General features: G+C 53.0%; 1 protein-coding gene across 1 annotated transcript in view; it reads right to left on the reverse strand.

Annotated features, from left to right (window-relative positions):
• The window catches only part of IFT140 (intraflagellar transport 140), a 1,373,663-nt gene that overhangs the window by 1,217,698 nt on the left and 141,022 nt on the right, over nt 1–14,943 (reverse strand). Inside the window, exon 3 of the mRNA XM_086941301.1 lies at nt 7,481–7,702. Within this exon, the coding sequence (XP_086797427.1) occupies nt 7,481–7,702 (222 nt within the window). The remainder of the gene's footprint in view (nt 1–7,480; nt 7,703–14,943) is intronic.

Genomic DNA, 14,943 nt, shown 5'->3' on the forward strand with positions numbered 1-14,943 from the left:
TACAAGCAAGGTGCTTGAAAAAGAAAAAGAAAAGGAGACCAGATGAGGAGACCCAGGTTAGAAGGAAACCTGCAGGTGTTCAAGAACTGCTCCTAATATCCTATTTGAAGTAAAAAAAAAGCATAGCAAGGAGGAGGAGGACATGAAAAAAATGGAAGGATTAGATTAGAAACTAGAAGTAGTTTTCACATAGAGTCAGAGCAGGAGAGGAAGCACAAAGTCTCTTGAAGACGTATCAAATTAAAAAATTCCATAAAAATGGAAACTGGCGGGGGGGGGGGGGGGGGGGGGCGTGGCTTGGCGGGCGAAGATGGCGGTCGCAGCCTTGTAGAGCTCCCGCCGGCCCGGACTTAATTTGATCATTTATCCTGTCCCCCGAGCCCGCTGTTGGTGCCCAGTGATTGCTTTCGATCTGGGAAGTCTCCTGTCTACTTTGGTGTGCTGATCCTGCAATTCCTCCCTTCCTGTGATCGAAGGGAGGCGGCGGCGGAGTGCGGCCTGGTGGCCGGCCGGAGACCGGGGTCCTCGAGTTTCGCGACGCCTGGTGGCAGCTGCGACCTGGCGGGTGCGGGTGGCATCCGCTACGCCGCCCATGGCTCATCTCTTCGACCGCGATCGCCTGGAGATCGGGACGGTGCCAACAGCTCCTACCCATCGGCTCATCCCCTGAACGACCAACGGGCGGTGGCGGTGAGGCGTGGCCCCGCGACAGTCTGGGGACAGGGTTCCTTGTGCCCGGAGGCGGCCGGGGATGGACTAGTGGCCGGTAGGGGCATTTGATCCGCCTCCCCTGGCTCGGCCCGCTGGATACGGCTGCCCACAGACTGCGGACCCGCAGATTTCTCCTGCTATACCCTGGACGGCTGCTTGTGGGGACAAGTGTGGTTACGGCCTGTTCTGCCGGGGTGACGCTGGGACCTCGATTTTCGCGACATCCGACCGCGGCGGCCGGCCCGCATCCCTCCCTGGGGCCTCATCTGGGCCGCCCCGCTCAGGATTTGTGACAGTGCCCGAAGGTTCGAAGGTGGTGTCCGCCCTGCCCGGCGCTTGCCATGACCAGGGACAGAGGAGGTGGCCCGCCTAAACATGGCCCCATCGATAAATTCACCGGGCCGAGTGGTGGCGCCGGGGCGGCCGGTGGCAGCGGCGGCCCCGGGCCGGACAATGCAGCTATCCTAGCGGCCATCACCCAATCTAGAGACATGCTCGATGCCAAGATTGGAGCGGTTGGGGCGGATGTCACGCTCCTGCGCCAGGACCTTCGCAACGCGGTGGAGCGGATCGCTGGGGCCGAGACCCGTATCACTGAGACTGAGGCGGACATTAGTGGCCTGAAGAAGCGCCTAGCGGAGGTGGAGAGCGTCCAAAAGACACTGGCGGCCCGCGTGGAAGATGCAGAAGGGCGCGCGCGGCGCAACAACCTCCGCTTCATTGGATTTCCGGAGCGGTGCGAGAAGGACAACATGGAGCGGTTCCTGGCCGGGTGGCTGGAGAGCTGGCTCCCCGAAGGGGCACTGTCTACGTGCTTCGTGATTGAGAGGGCCCACAGGGCTCTGACCCAGCGGCCACCGGAGGGTGAGCGCCCATGGCCAGTTATCGCTCGCCTGCTGAACTATCATGACCGGGATGTTATCCTGCGGGAGGCGAGGAACAAGGGCTCCCTCACCTTCGAGAATCATACCATCATGATTTTCCCGGACTACACGAAGATGGTGCAGCAGCAGCGGCAATCCTTCATGGACGCTAAGGCTAGGCTTCGGGGCCTCAAGCTCCAATACTCGCTCCTGTATCCGGCTCGCCTGCGAGTAATATATCAGTCTCGGACCCATTTCTTCGATTCGCCTGAGGAGGTGTTCCGCTGGACCGATGAGGCGGTGCGACTCCGGCCCCATGCCCAGCCGGGGCTGGACCCGGGCAGGTCTCAGGGATCGTCGCCGGAGCGGACGGATCGCCAGCCCAAGAAGGGCCGCCATCGGAGGTCTCGCTCCAAGAAAAGATCGGCTTCCGCCTGTGCATCGCAATCGGGTGGTGCCAGGGACTCGGAACACTCCGATGCGGGCAGCTGAACACTGTTGGGCCTACTCGCACTTTGTATGCTGCAAACTGACTTGCCCTGCCTTGGCTGGTGAGACTGTTTCATTTTGTCCTTGATGTGCCAGCCGATTCCCATGTGAAGACTTCAGTTATTGTCATGGGACGTAGTGTGGCTCGGAGGGTACCATATGTGGGCCTCAGACCCTCACGGATGTGAGTGTTGTTGGGGGGGTGGTGAGTGTGTGTTATGGTGGGGTTGTGGGGATCCATTGGTATGGCGGGCCCTGGGTCCTCTGTTTTGGGCCCGGGTCTCTCCATGCCGCGACAGGTACTTCAATGTTTTCTGAGGTATTGGGGTGGTGGGTGTGGGGTGTGGGGGGGGGTTTTGGTGTTGCAATTGTTGGGGGGGTTCTGGGTTGGGAAGGGGGCGCTGAGTTTGCGGGCTGGGGGGGTGGGTCCACACATGTCGGGGGCTGTGATTCTTGTCGATTTGCGGGTTGCACCTGGGTGGGAGGGTGGGCCAGATTTTGGACTGTATATTGACAATGGCTGATGCTGCGATTGTGTCTCCTTCAAAGACCCTGCGGGTGGTGACATGGAATGTGCGGGGTATCCTGGATAAGATCAAGCGTGGGGCTGTGCTGCGGTGGGGGAAGAGGGAGATGGTGGATGTCCTCCTGCTTCAGGAAACGCACATGCTGGGCTCCAAGGCCCTTAGCCTCCAGAGGTTCAGTTATCACCAGGTCTATCATGCTGGCTTTACGAGGGGATCACGGGGGGTGGCCATATTGATACATCGTAGGGTGGCCTATGTTCATGAGAAGCAATGGATCGACCCTCAGGGCAGGTTTGTCTTTGTTAAGGGCCTACTGGGTTCCGAGCCGGTGGTCTTTGGAAGTGTTTACGCCCCTCCCCCCCTGCAATGGGCACTGTCTGAGCGGCTGTTTGCGTTGTGGGATGAAATCCCCGAGGTCCTGACTGTGGTGGGGGGTGATTGGAATGAAGTCATGGATGTGGGCCTGGACCGCCAGCGGCGTGCGCGTGTGGTGTCTGACCCCCCCCCCCCCGCGGCTGCCCCCACCCGGTTGTGTGCGACTGTGCGTAGTCTGGGCTGGATCGATGTGTGGCGGCATTTTCATCCCGCTGTGCAGGCCTTCACGTATGTATCGGCGGTGCATGGGTCGTTCTCGAGACTCGATTATTTGTTTGTACCGGGTGCCTGTCTGAACCGTGTCAGGGACGCCGCGATACTCCCCAGGGGCCTCTCGGATCATTCCCCTGTCTTGGCCACCCTGACCCTCCCCTCTAAACGACAACCCTTTCGCTGGCGTATGTCCGCCTGGCAGTTGCAGCGGCCAGAGTATGTGGCGCACCTACGCGAAGAGATCGATCACTTCTGGCGCGAGAACTTGGTGGGGGGCGTCGATGCCATTGTTGTGTGGGAGGCGCTGAAGCCCACGATCCGGGGCATTGATATAGCTTGGTGTGCGGCCGCTCGGCGGGAGCGTCGGGAGGCCATTGTGACTGCCGCGGCCCGCGTGGAGGAGCTGGAGCAGCGTAGTCGACTCGGGGGTGACGAGGGCGTCGTGCGACAGCTCCTGCAGGCCCAGCAGACTTATTCCTCGGTCCTGTACGAGGAGGCCCGGCAGGCGTGGCTCGCCACGCGCAGCAGGGTGTATCAGTGGGGCGATAAGTCCTGCACCATGCTACATAGGCTTTGCCAGGCGACTTTCCAGCCCCTTGAGCTACCCGGCCTTACGGCGGGGGATGGCTCAGTTATGACCGACCCGGATCGGTTGGCGGCTAGCTTTGCCCGCTACTACGAGGCACAATACGCTCCTCGTGACCCACTGGTGGAGGGCGAGATTGCCTCATACTTGGATAATCTACTCCCGCAGGCAGTCCCGGAGGAGACTAGAACGGCCTTAGAGGCCCCGCTTACGTCCGAGGAACTTGGGGAGGCCCTTGGCCAATTGAATACTGGGAAGGCGCCCGGCCCTAGCGGTTATCCTGCCGAATTTTATAAGAAGTTTCATGTCCAGCTGGGACCCCACTTTCGCAATGCCCTAGAGGCAGCTCGGTCTAGAGGCGAGCTGCCACCTGACTGGCGTCATGCTGAGATTGTGGTCTTTTTGAAGCCTGGCAGGGCGCCGGACCGCCACGACTCTTACAGGCCAATCTCCCTCCTCAATATCGAGGCCAAGATCTTGGCGAAAGCCCTGGCGAACCGCCTTCTGCCCCACATCGCTGACCTGGTCCACCCTGACCAGGCCGGGTTCATGCCGCACAGGGCCACCCGACATAATATCCGGCGGGCGCAGGCAGCGATCGATGCCATGGGTGCTAGGGATGAACAGGCCGCGCTCCTCCTCGCGGACATGGACCGGGTCTTTGACTCGGTGAGTTGGGCGTATTTGTTCACCTTGTTGGCCCGCCTCAATCTAGGGCCTGTTTTCTTGTCCTATATCCGTCTCCTGTATACCAATGTTACGGCATCGGTCCGTGTGGCCGGTGCGGTCTCAGGGCGCTTCCAGATCGGCCGTGGTACTCGGCAGGGCTGCCCGCTGTCCCCCTATCTGTTTGCCCTGGCCATGGAGCCCCTGGCGTCGCGGATACGAATGGATGCCCATCTGCGTGGCTTTGTCTGGACCGATACCCTTACGGAAAGAATTGCACTTTACGCGGACGACGTCCTCCTGTTCCTTACCGACCTGCGGCGTTCGGGCCCTCGAGTGTTAGAGGTCATGCGGGGGTTTGGCGAAGTCTCAGGGCTCCGCCTTAACCTGTCTAAGTCGACCCTATGGGTATTGCGTGGCGGAGTGGTTGCCGACCCTTGGGCTGCCGACCTGCGCGTGGCGACGGACGGCCTGAAATATTTGGGTGTTTTCCTCTCGACCTCGCGAGCCGTGGCCTGGACACGCAGTGTCTTGCCGGTGTGGGAACGGGTCCAGGCTGATGTTAAAACATGGTCCAGAATGCCACTTACAATCTTTGGGAGGTCGGCCATCTTTAAGATGGTGGCGCTGCCGAGATTGTTGTACCAACTTCAACATTTCCCGCATCCTATTGGCATGGAGTGGTTCCGTCAGGTGAACTCTGTGCTGAGCCGCTTCCTGTGGGATGGCGGAGCAGCCAGGGTGGCCCTGAGGACATGCTTTCTGTCCACCTACTGTGGTGGTTTGGCCACATCCGACCTCCTCTCCTACTACCAGGCGTCACATCTTCTTGTCCTCAATGAATGGTGGTACGGGGACAGGAGTGACCCGGCCTATGCCCTGGAGAGACATCTCATCGGTGTCCGTACGCTCCATACCGTTCTTTACTCGGCCCGTATACGCCGTGGGTTGCCGTCGGTGACAAAAGTGGTCTTTGCAGTGTGGCGGCAGTCCTTGCGCCGCATGGGTTGGTGGGGCAAATTAACAGCTGAAACGCCGCTGTGGCACAACGGTTTGCTCCCAGAACTGGCGGCCCTGGCCGGGTTCGAGGGCTGGGAGGCTATTGGGATTACGCAACTGGGCCAAGTCATGTCAGGCGCGACCCTCAAGTCCTTTGAGGAAATCCGAGTGGAGTTCCAGATGCCTCAGTCCCAGTTCTTCCGTTATTTACAGCTAAGACATGCCCTCGCCCCAAGCATTGCCGGCCTCGACTCCCTACCGGAGTTCAGCCCGATTGAGGCGAAAGTGTTTATGGGAGACTTGGGTGACAAGAAGGTCTCTAGGATTTATCAGTCCCTTGTTATTCACTGCTCATCCACTCTCAGCTCCCTTCGGGAGGCATGGGAGGTAGACGTGGGCGCCTTGGATGAGGACGATTGGAGGGAGGCACTGGAGTCCCCGCGCGGCACCGCTATCGCGGTTCGGCTCCGCTTGATACAATTCAAGTACCTGCATCGTGCCTATTACACACGTGAACGACTGTGGAAGGCTGGTTTGATTGAGTCATCGGAGTGCCTGCGCTGTGGAGATGTGCCTGGCTCCCTGTTGCATACGGTGTGGTCATGTGGTCGCCTGGCTGGATTCTGGAGGGGCGTGTGGAATTGTCTGGCTGAGGTCCTGGGCTGGGATCTTCCTCGAACCCACAGGCTAGGCCTGCTGCACATCATGGAAGGGGTTGGGGGCAACATATATAAACGTCACCTGTTGCTCCTGGGCCTGGTGGTTGCTAAGCGTGACTTGGCTCGGGCCTGGAAATCTGTGAGGGCCCCCCCCCTGTCTGCGTGGAAGGCTGGGCTGGACTACTTTATGGGTCTTGAGAAACCGGTCTTTGAGGCGCGGGGCTGCCCACGCAAACACTTCAAGATCTGGAAGCGGTGGGCCGACTACCGTGGCCTGTCCTTGGAACCCCCGGTGGAGCAGGAGGAGGACGTTTGATCGCAGTGACTTTTTCTGGCCCCAATGGCAAGACCCAGGTTGCACCATACCTGCTTCCTCTATGTGAATCGTCTTTGTGTTGCTTCTGTACATGTGTGGCGGGGGGGGGGGATGGTGGGTACGGGTGGGGGTGTAGTTGGGGTTGGGATGGGTTGTTGGGGCATTTTTAAAGCTGAGCTTCATTGATACTTGCTTCGTGAATACTGTGTATGTCATCACTGCATTGATACTGATGTGGTGATCTTGGTGTGTGAAGATGCCACATTCTTGATACTCTTTTACTCAATAAAATTGGTTGTGAAAAAAAAAAATGGAAACTGGCGCAATGATCAAGAAACTATAATGGAACAAACACAAGGATCTGGAGAATAGGTACATCAGGGTTCAACTCTAGTTTGTGACCAGAATGAGTAGAAGGCGTGCAATCAATAGAAACCTTCTGAGTAGTTAAATAAAAAAACTTTTCTTATTCCAGGATGATCCAAAAATGCTTTAATATCTGGCAAGTGCATAGGACACTGGCTCAGATATCTTCCAAAGAAACATTTCCAAGTACGAATACTGTATATTTTCAGGACTATCACTGAAAGAGAAAGTCCCGCAAAGGTCCTAAATGTTCAGTCCATTAAAGCTACATTTGCCTGCTCCTTTCATGTGCTCCCGAATCTTACATTTGATATAGCCAAGCAGTCAAGAGAAAGGAGATCCTTGATCATTGGTACGTCATGTTGTTTTGCATGGTCATAACAGCAGTACATTCTAAATTTCTAAACCATAGTCCTCCAGACAAGAAACCTGTTCATGGAAGGTAAATTGAGGGTAACATAAAAATTGGAATTTTGTCATTATCATTATTCTGTACATTTTGCATTTAAAAATTACGATTGAGAGTTGACAGGACTCTGTGCCTTTGCATCATTGAAAGACAGGACCACCACATTTTCCCTTGTCTTGTGTTCCTAATCAGAGAACAATATTTAATACAAATGATTATTTTAGCTTTTGTGGTGAAAATGCCTCTTTGTGGCAAACGTTCCAGTAGGATCTATTCAGGATATAATAAAAAAGGCACTTACGCTATCACCAGACACTAGGCGGCTTCCATTGGGGCTCCATTCTAAGACAGTGACAGCGGACCCATGTGTGGTGGGCACAGAGTGCTGCTCCTTTTCCTGCTCATTGAACATCAGTACTTCACCACTCTCCCAACCCACAGCCAAGATGCGCTTATTGGGGTGCCAGGTAAATGAGACAGCCAGGAACGGGCGCTCCAGGTGGGCACCCGGAACATGCTCACCCTAACATGAAGAAAGAACAAATGAAAACAAGGAATTTTCAAGTCAGTATACTTTATAAGCCTTTCACCGGCTTGTTCAATTTTTGGGAGAACCAATCGTCCGAAAAGTCAAGATGTATAAGCAATACAGAACTTTTTATATGGCATGTTTTACATCATTACGTTTTTTCCATTCTTTCACAACAATTGACATAAATTGAGAAATCAGGCATCTGGATTTTAGACTGAATCATTTTAAGACAGTTTGATTATCCTAAATTAAACACCATAACATTATTTTAATATTAATTACTCCTCATCATTTATCCGGATAAAACCAAGGCCTTTTACAAAACCAAGTTCTGTGCTGCGCATGCTCTAAAACATTCTGTTGCAAACCACCTATCCAATCTTGTGCTAAAAGCATGGCTCCATGACTCTCCATTGGTGAAGAACATCATTTTTGGATGAGACCCATCTGCATCTATGAAATTTGTTCCACAGCTGTGATAGTGCTGGGTGTTCTCATCCAACACAGTAGCAATGTGAGCAATTGTAGAACTTCCCATTTTTGAGTTCCTTGCATCTATTTCCCTAAAAAAGGGGAGCAATACCATATTCAGCTGTGTGCCTGTCTTTGTTAATAAACTTCACAACAGAGTCTGGAGCAGCTGTAGGAGTCGTTTACCAGACAGCATCTCTTTTACCCAGTGTCAATGGCATCAATGGAGTCTAGGAATACGAACTGCAACTGTATGCATCTATCCATGGTTTGTGGTATTCAGAAAATTGCAGGTTTTGAGAACAGACCTGACCTATGTGGCTGTTTGTGGGTCTCGGTACTGAAAACGGCCTGGCATGGGGAGGAAACTCTATATGAAAAATGGAGTATACTGGCAGGAAGGGAGGTGGGGGGAGGGTTGACACTTGCATAATTTATCAGGATCAGGAAAGAGAATTATGCTTTCACTTTCTTAACTGAAAATCACATAAACATCACATTACATGACCTCCTGAGACATCCGGGATCATCTGACTGGTTTCAATCATCTGAGAAGTAAGTTATGTCAAAATCACTCGAGTGAAAATCCCCATTTCCAGGATGGTGTTGCTGGATTACCGCACAAGAAATGTTTAGAGAAATTGAGACCAAAGAAGGGCCTGATTTACTGTTTGATGGACGATGAAAAGGCTTTCAAGGTGGCAGAGGACTTTCCATCTCTCACGTTGCCTTTACTCTGCCTACCAACTTTAGAGTTCCCCGCCGGCCCTACTGTGAATGCTGTGGCTTTGTACAGTCACAGTGATTCATTCAAAGCCTTTTAAAAGTTTTTACTTTTCAAAAACAGTCTCCCAAAACAGGAGTTTCTTTATGGAAAAGTAAAAACGAATTTCCTCAAAACCATCAGAGTTTTCTCCCATGGTCATTTTTAGGTCTCGGCTAGCGTAAGACTGCGCACATGCGCAGTCGAGCTGGCGAGATTTAATGAGATTAAGTAAGTTTCACTAGCGAGGTTAAGCCCCGTCCATCTTTTCCATTGACTAGTGTCACCGTTCATGCTAAACGGTGGCCAGCCATTGGAAAAGAGGTCCCAGTGACGTATTTCTTTCTCTTTTAGCCCCGTCCCTTTCAGACTGGCTTCCTTGACTTACTGCGTTGGTAAACAGTTTCTTATCTTCTTTATGGGTCCAAACAGATGGCTCCATAAAGAATAATAATAAACCTTTTACCACAGCAGTAAGTCAGGCCAAGTCCGTCAGAGTGGGACGGCAGAAAAGTGTACGTCACGTCATAGGGAGCGCTTGTTTACACTGGTTGTGATCAAGTGCCCCTCAGTGGCTTCAGTAGTGGTAGCAGTGGCTGGGGCATGTGCTGCGGAGCTGTGATGCTATCAGTGACTGCCCCAGTGGCAACTGCTACAGCCCTGTGAGCTAAGATCAGGCTCTCCACAGCGGCTCTAGTAATTGTGAAAGTGGCTCCGTGGTAGGAGCTACGTTTCTGGCGAGAGTAGTGGCTGCGCCAGTGATAGGTGCTACGAAGCTGGAACAAGCCCCCAAAGAGCAATATCCATGGCCGGTGCTACAAAATCTAACCTGGGCTCTCAGCAGCGACAGTGGCTTCGGGGGTGGCGTTACTTGAGTTTTTGATGTTTACGTGTAACCACAGCAGCTGGACAGCGGCCATTTATTCATACACGGGAGTGCCATAGTGCCAATCTGTTACCTCGCGCAAGATTCTTCTTACTGCTGCGCCGAGAAGTCACACTACGGAAGCGCGTCTGACACAGCTGTGCATACAGGCGCGACTGTGGCGTGCAGTGTTTGGCATGCCCGAGTAACTGCACGTCCTTAACTACTGAGGACGACAACTGTACGCAGAGGTGCTGGTGTCACCAGGCAAGGACAAGTGTAAGGGCAGCTGGCGAGGCACGAGAGTTTGTGCCGTGCAAGAATTCTAGCTCTTATCCGTAGTGCACAGACAGCTGGCGATCCCACGAGAACATGCACGTGCCAAGGTCTTGTCTCTACTCTAATCAGTGTAACCTCCTGAGGGCGGGTCCGAATGTTGGCGGCGCTACAACGTCTTCGTTGCTTCAAGGCACACTGTACCTAGGCACATGTGACGGGAGTGTGCAAGTGTACCGAAAAGCGGACACCTTACATCGAACACGCGATGGGCAAGAAGCAGGGCATACATAGTGTGCTGATCTTAAGCAGCGAGTACAGAGATGACCCCAGAATCGGAGCTTCCGGCGGCAGGAAGGTGCCCCGGGTCAGCCCTCAGGAGACTCCAAACCGATTCGAAGGAAGACAAAGCCAGACACTCCACTGTCACCGAGCCGAACCCGGACCAGTGCCACCTGCATCGATTTGGCGCGGAGTGCCCGGGACCTGGCACCATTGCTGGGCACCAGAATCTGAAATGTGCGCAGGTGTGTTCCCGGTGTGTATGGTCAGTGCTCCGTGATAACAGGGGGTACCTATCTTGTGTACAATACTAATCCGTCGACAGTCTGCATAACTCATACCACCTAACAGCCTTGGTACTCGACCCAGAAGTCGCGTGCCTGCTGGCAGCACAGCCCATGGTCTGCCTACTGCCCTCCCGGGGACAGTATCTGGTGTGGCGCCTCAACCGAATACCAAACTGACCCCAATTGGACTCCCTTCTTCACCACTGTCCGGCAATTAGAGCGCACTGAAGCAACCCCCCCCTACAAGCTGCGCTTTAGAAACACATTACATCATTAACGCATTCATTCATGGAAACCGTGACTCTGCCCCTCCAGAACTGGAAGTTTTGATTCGCAGGGTGCAGCGGAGCTCGGCTGTGGCTGTCATACCCAGCTCAGGAGCAGCAGGAAAAGAAGTGAGCTCCCCTGGGTACTCCATGGACAAGAAAGGCGCCAAATGTAATGTCCCCCGGGAGGACCGGGCGGAGTAGGTAAAGTGCACCCTACAGCAGCAATGGAAAGTTCTCTTACAATCAGTGACGAGCGCTGGGCTTCGGGGACGACAACGGATTACTAGCGCTGCAGACTCGTGGAAACCCAGTTAGCTGCTCGGAGGATGGCGCCGAAGTGTGATCGTCTCCACACCCGCTTACACCAACCTGGAGGTAAGTCTGCGCGCGACAAATACAATGCAAAAAATATGCTGTTCTGAAAGCTTTATACAATGCACATTGCCACCTCCCGCTCACAGTGCGTTCAGGTATTCACCTCTTTAAAGCGCTTACATTCGAATGTCTTTGACCAGTTTCGGCCGTGTGAGGAAATCCAGTAATCCATTTTCAGAGGTGAAAGGCACGTTTATCGTGGACTGTCAACGTCACGACATTTCTGTCAGCTAATGATTCTGTTAACGCTGTCAACTGACACAAAATCGTGACATTTGCGATCAACAGTAATACACCACAGAGCTTCTGTGATTCTCTTGTTGTTAACTCGTTCATGTTGTGACGTTGCGATCACTCATACTTAATAAGTGTTCGGTCGCAGTCCGAGCCCACTGATCTGAAGACGCGACATTGCCAATTGTGATACCCCAATATACACGTTGTGTGATTTCATCAATGTGTGATTGCAAATACCGCATAAATGTTCTGTTTTTTAATACAGTTGATTAATGTCGCGACATTGGGATTTAGTGGGAATTTAAAGGGACTTTGGAATTCCATCGTCATCGACTCATCCCTACTTGAGAGAATGAATACCCAATCGTTTTTCTGTTATTCCAGCGCTGTGAATTCATGTAGAGTCATGATAGCGAAATCTGTACTACATCAAGAGGCTCTAGAATTCTTCCGTGGTGGATTCATGCAAAAACAGGGTTTTCTCCTGGGGTCATCTTTTTGGGTCTAGGTTTCTTTACATTGTCAAAGAATTACTGTGCATTTTGTTTTTGTGTGTGCTGTGTGAAGCCCCCTGGCCATAGCAGAAATGCAGATAACTGCAATAAATGTAGAGGCTTATTTAGTTCTTCTATTATCTGCCATTAAGAGGTGTGTGGAGGAGCTGGTGAAGTTGTATGTGCCCACCGAATCGGGAGGCCTGGCGGTCCCCAACATGGAGCTGTACTATCTGGCGGCACAGCTGCAATGGGTGTCGGGATGGTTGAGCGGCAGGAACCTGGGAGACACTGCCACGGATGCTATTACCTGGACTCAAACACAGGTCTGCACTTTATTTCATCCATTCACCCGGACCCCCCACCCATCCCAGTTACATCTGGCAGTGGCGCGCAAATGCTTCCTACGCTGCCTTCGGCTCACCCGAGAGACGACGCCGTACGCCCCAACACTCCCACTGCTGGGCACTCCCAGGGACGGTGGGGTGTTGACGGAATTACTGCTGGAGAGTTGGACACGGGCGGGTGTGGAGACGCTGGGAGACCTTTACGCGGACGGTGCCCTGCTTACCTTTGCAGACCTCACCGCGAGAACGGGCCTACCAGCTGGGCAATTCCTATTGCATGCGTCCCTGATACGCATGCTGACGGCTGCCTGGGGCAACATGTCCGAGGAGCTGCCGATGCACCACTTTATGCAATACTTGCATGTCATGGGCAATGGCGCCCACATAGTGCACTGGTTGGCACAGGCCCTTCTAACCCATACGCAACACTCCACCGTACAACTGAGAGACAAGTGGGCGGCGGATAGAGGGAGGGATTGGTCCGACAAAGAATGGGCAATGGTGCTGGCTGGCCCAACTAATGTCCTGTGCAACCCCCGTTTCAAGGTCATACAATTTTTCATATTGCACTGCGCTTATCTGTCACCCGATAAAATCAACAGCTATTTCTGTCACCAACACTGCCTGTCAGCACTGTTCCCTAGTTTGAGCAGACTTCTTACATATGCTCTGGCTCTGCCCCAGCATCCAGTTATACTGGGACGCGATCACAGCGCTGCTAACACAGTGCACTAACGAAACCGTACCGCATGCGTGGGAAGCCTGCATCTTGGGACTCTATAAACGAACCAAACTAAACAAAACACCGACTAGATTTTGGGACCTGGGACTAATTAAGGCTAAACCCCTACTCACCAAACGCTGGAAGGCCAGTGAACCCCCCTATATTAAGCATTGGTACGCGTCCTTTACTAACTGGACGCGGGCGGAAAGCACAGTATTACACCGAGAGGAAACTGCGGGACTCAGGAAATTCCCCATTGCGCAGCTCTGGGATGACATCCTGAAGTCCTTTCAGCAGGCGAGTCTGGAACAGGGAATCACCTGAGATGGCCTCCACCCGAACCAACCCACTGACACAGGGCACAGCGGTGACTTTGTGTACCCATCGTCTCCTTCCCCTTTTGTGACAGAGCCCGTGGTACGACTTACGTAACTGTCTTACAGTCGCGACACATACACGTGTATCACGCCACACCTGTCGTCCCTCATACTCGAGCTTACTAACGTCTCATTGCCCACCTGACACAGTCGTGCAGCCTCTCCCCTCTCTCGCCCCCCACCCGAGACGGGAACCCGGTCCCGTGCCCTACATGCAGCTAGCGTAATTGCCACACTCTAGTGACACCGCTCATATGCTCTTGCATTGGCCCCCCTCGCGTCTCCCGTGCGCTCTAGCCTTGTCTCGATTTCATATTATCAGACCCTACCTCTTATTGCAACTCCCCACCCCTATTTCCACGCAACCGGACGCCTCAGCCCCTTATTAGTTCTTTTCCTCCCACCTCTCCCTGGTACAATTTACGTCCCTGTTTATACGCTGGTTATGTTTCAAAACCAGGACATTGTTTGTCGTTGGTAAGACACAGTACACTCCGCATATGTAATATGGGTATTCGCACCTCCACCGACACTGTTTCCTTTGAGCCCACATGTCGCTTGGCACGTTACACGTTGACTGTGGGGTATGACCGAGGAAAGCGTTATCCTAGGGCATGCAGGCAGTCCTACGTTGCAACTACTAATCCTAACCTCCCTAGTAACATCATCAACACGGGAGGCTGATGCACATGCCGAGACACCAGGCACACCAGCTGCGACTATAACGGTCTCTTCCTGGTAACATTAATACACACACCTACTCCTTTGTCTTGGTGCAACTCACCATTAACCTAACTATTCGCTATAACAATGTGTCGAATACGACTGATGTATGATTTTCATATTCCCGTTTTTGCTGTTTATTGTTGCCATGGCTACTACCCATAGATGTCTACGATTAAGGACTGCTGATAACATTTATGCGATACCTAAGTAACATCAACACATAAAAACATAAAAGCCATAGACCTGTATATTTTCTGTGATATGCAATGCATGATGTGAACAAGTTTTACTCTATCCCGCCGCCGGACCCCAGGGTTGTCGGCTAAATGGCTGTGTTATCCCGATACCGTTATACAAACACCACACTCAATGCAGCCGGCCCAAGGAGGTTGTAGGCTATATGCTGTGTCATTTACAAACTGTACAATAAAGGTCTTTAAAAAAAATTTTTTTTAAATGAGGTGTGTGGAGGAGGAAGATACTAAATTGTCATTCAGGCTGACTCCATGTCTGATGTGTGTATTTTCCACGTAAATGTAAATGTAAATGTGGCGTATTTGTATAGCGCGAACAGTGACCCGGAGGCATCCCGGCGCTTGTACTCCTACCACAAGGGAACCCCTCCTGGCTTTTCCTTGTGGGGTGTCCACTCCTGGGCATCCCATGGTGAAACCAGGCATCCCTTGTGTATCACGGGGCCTTTGTGGAGACTAAGCAAGCTATTGCCCAGAGTTGCAGC

Source organism: Lissotriton vulgaris, chromosome 10, assembly GCF_964263255.1.
Source record: "Lissotriton vulgaris chromosome 10, aLisVul1.2, whole genome shotgun sequence".
NCBI classification, from domain to species: Eukaryota; Metazoa; Chordata; class Amphibia; order Caudata; family Salamandridae; genus Lissotriton; species Lissotriton vulgaris.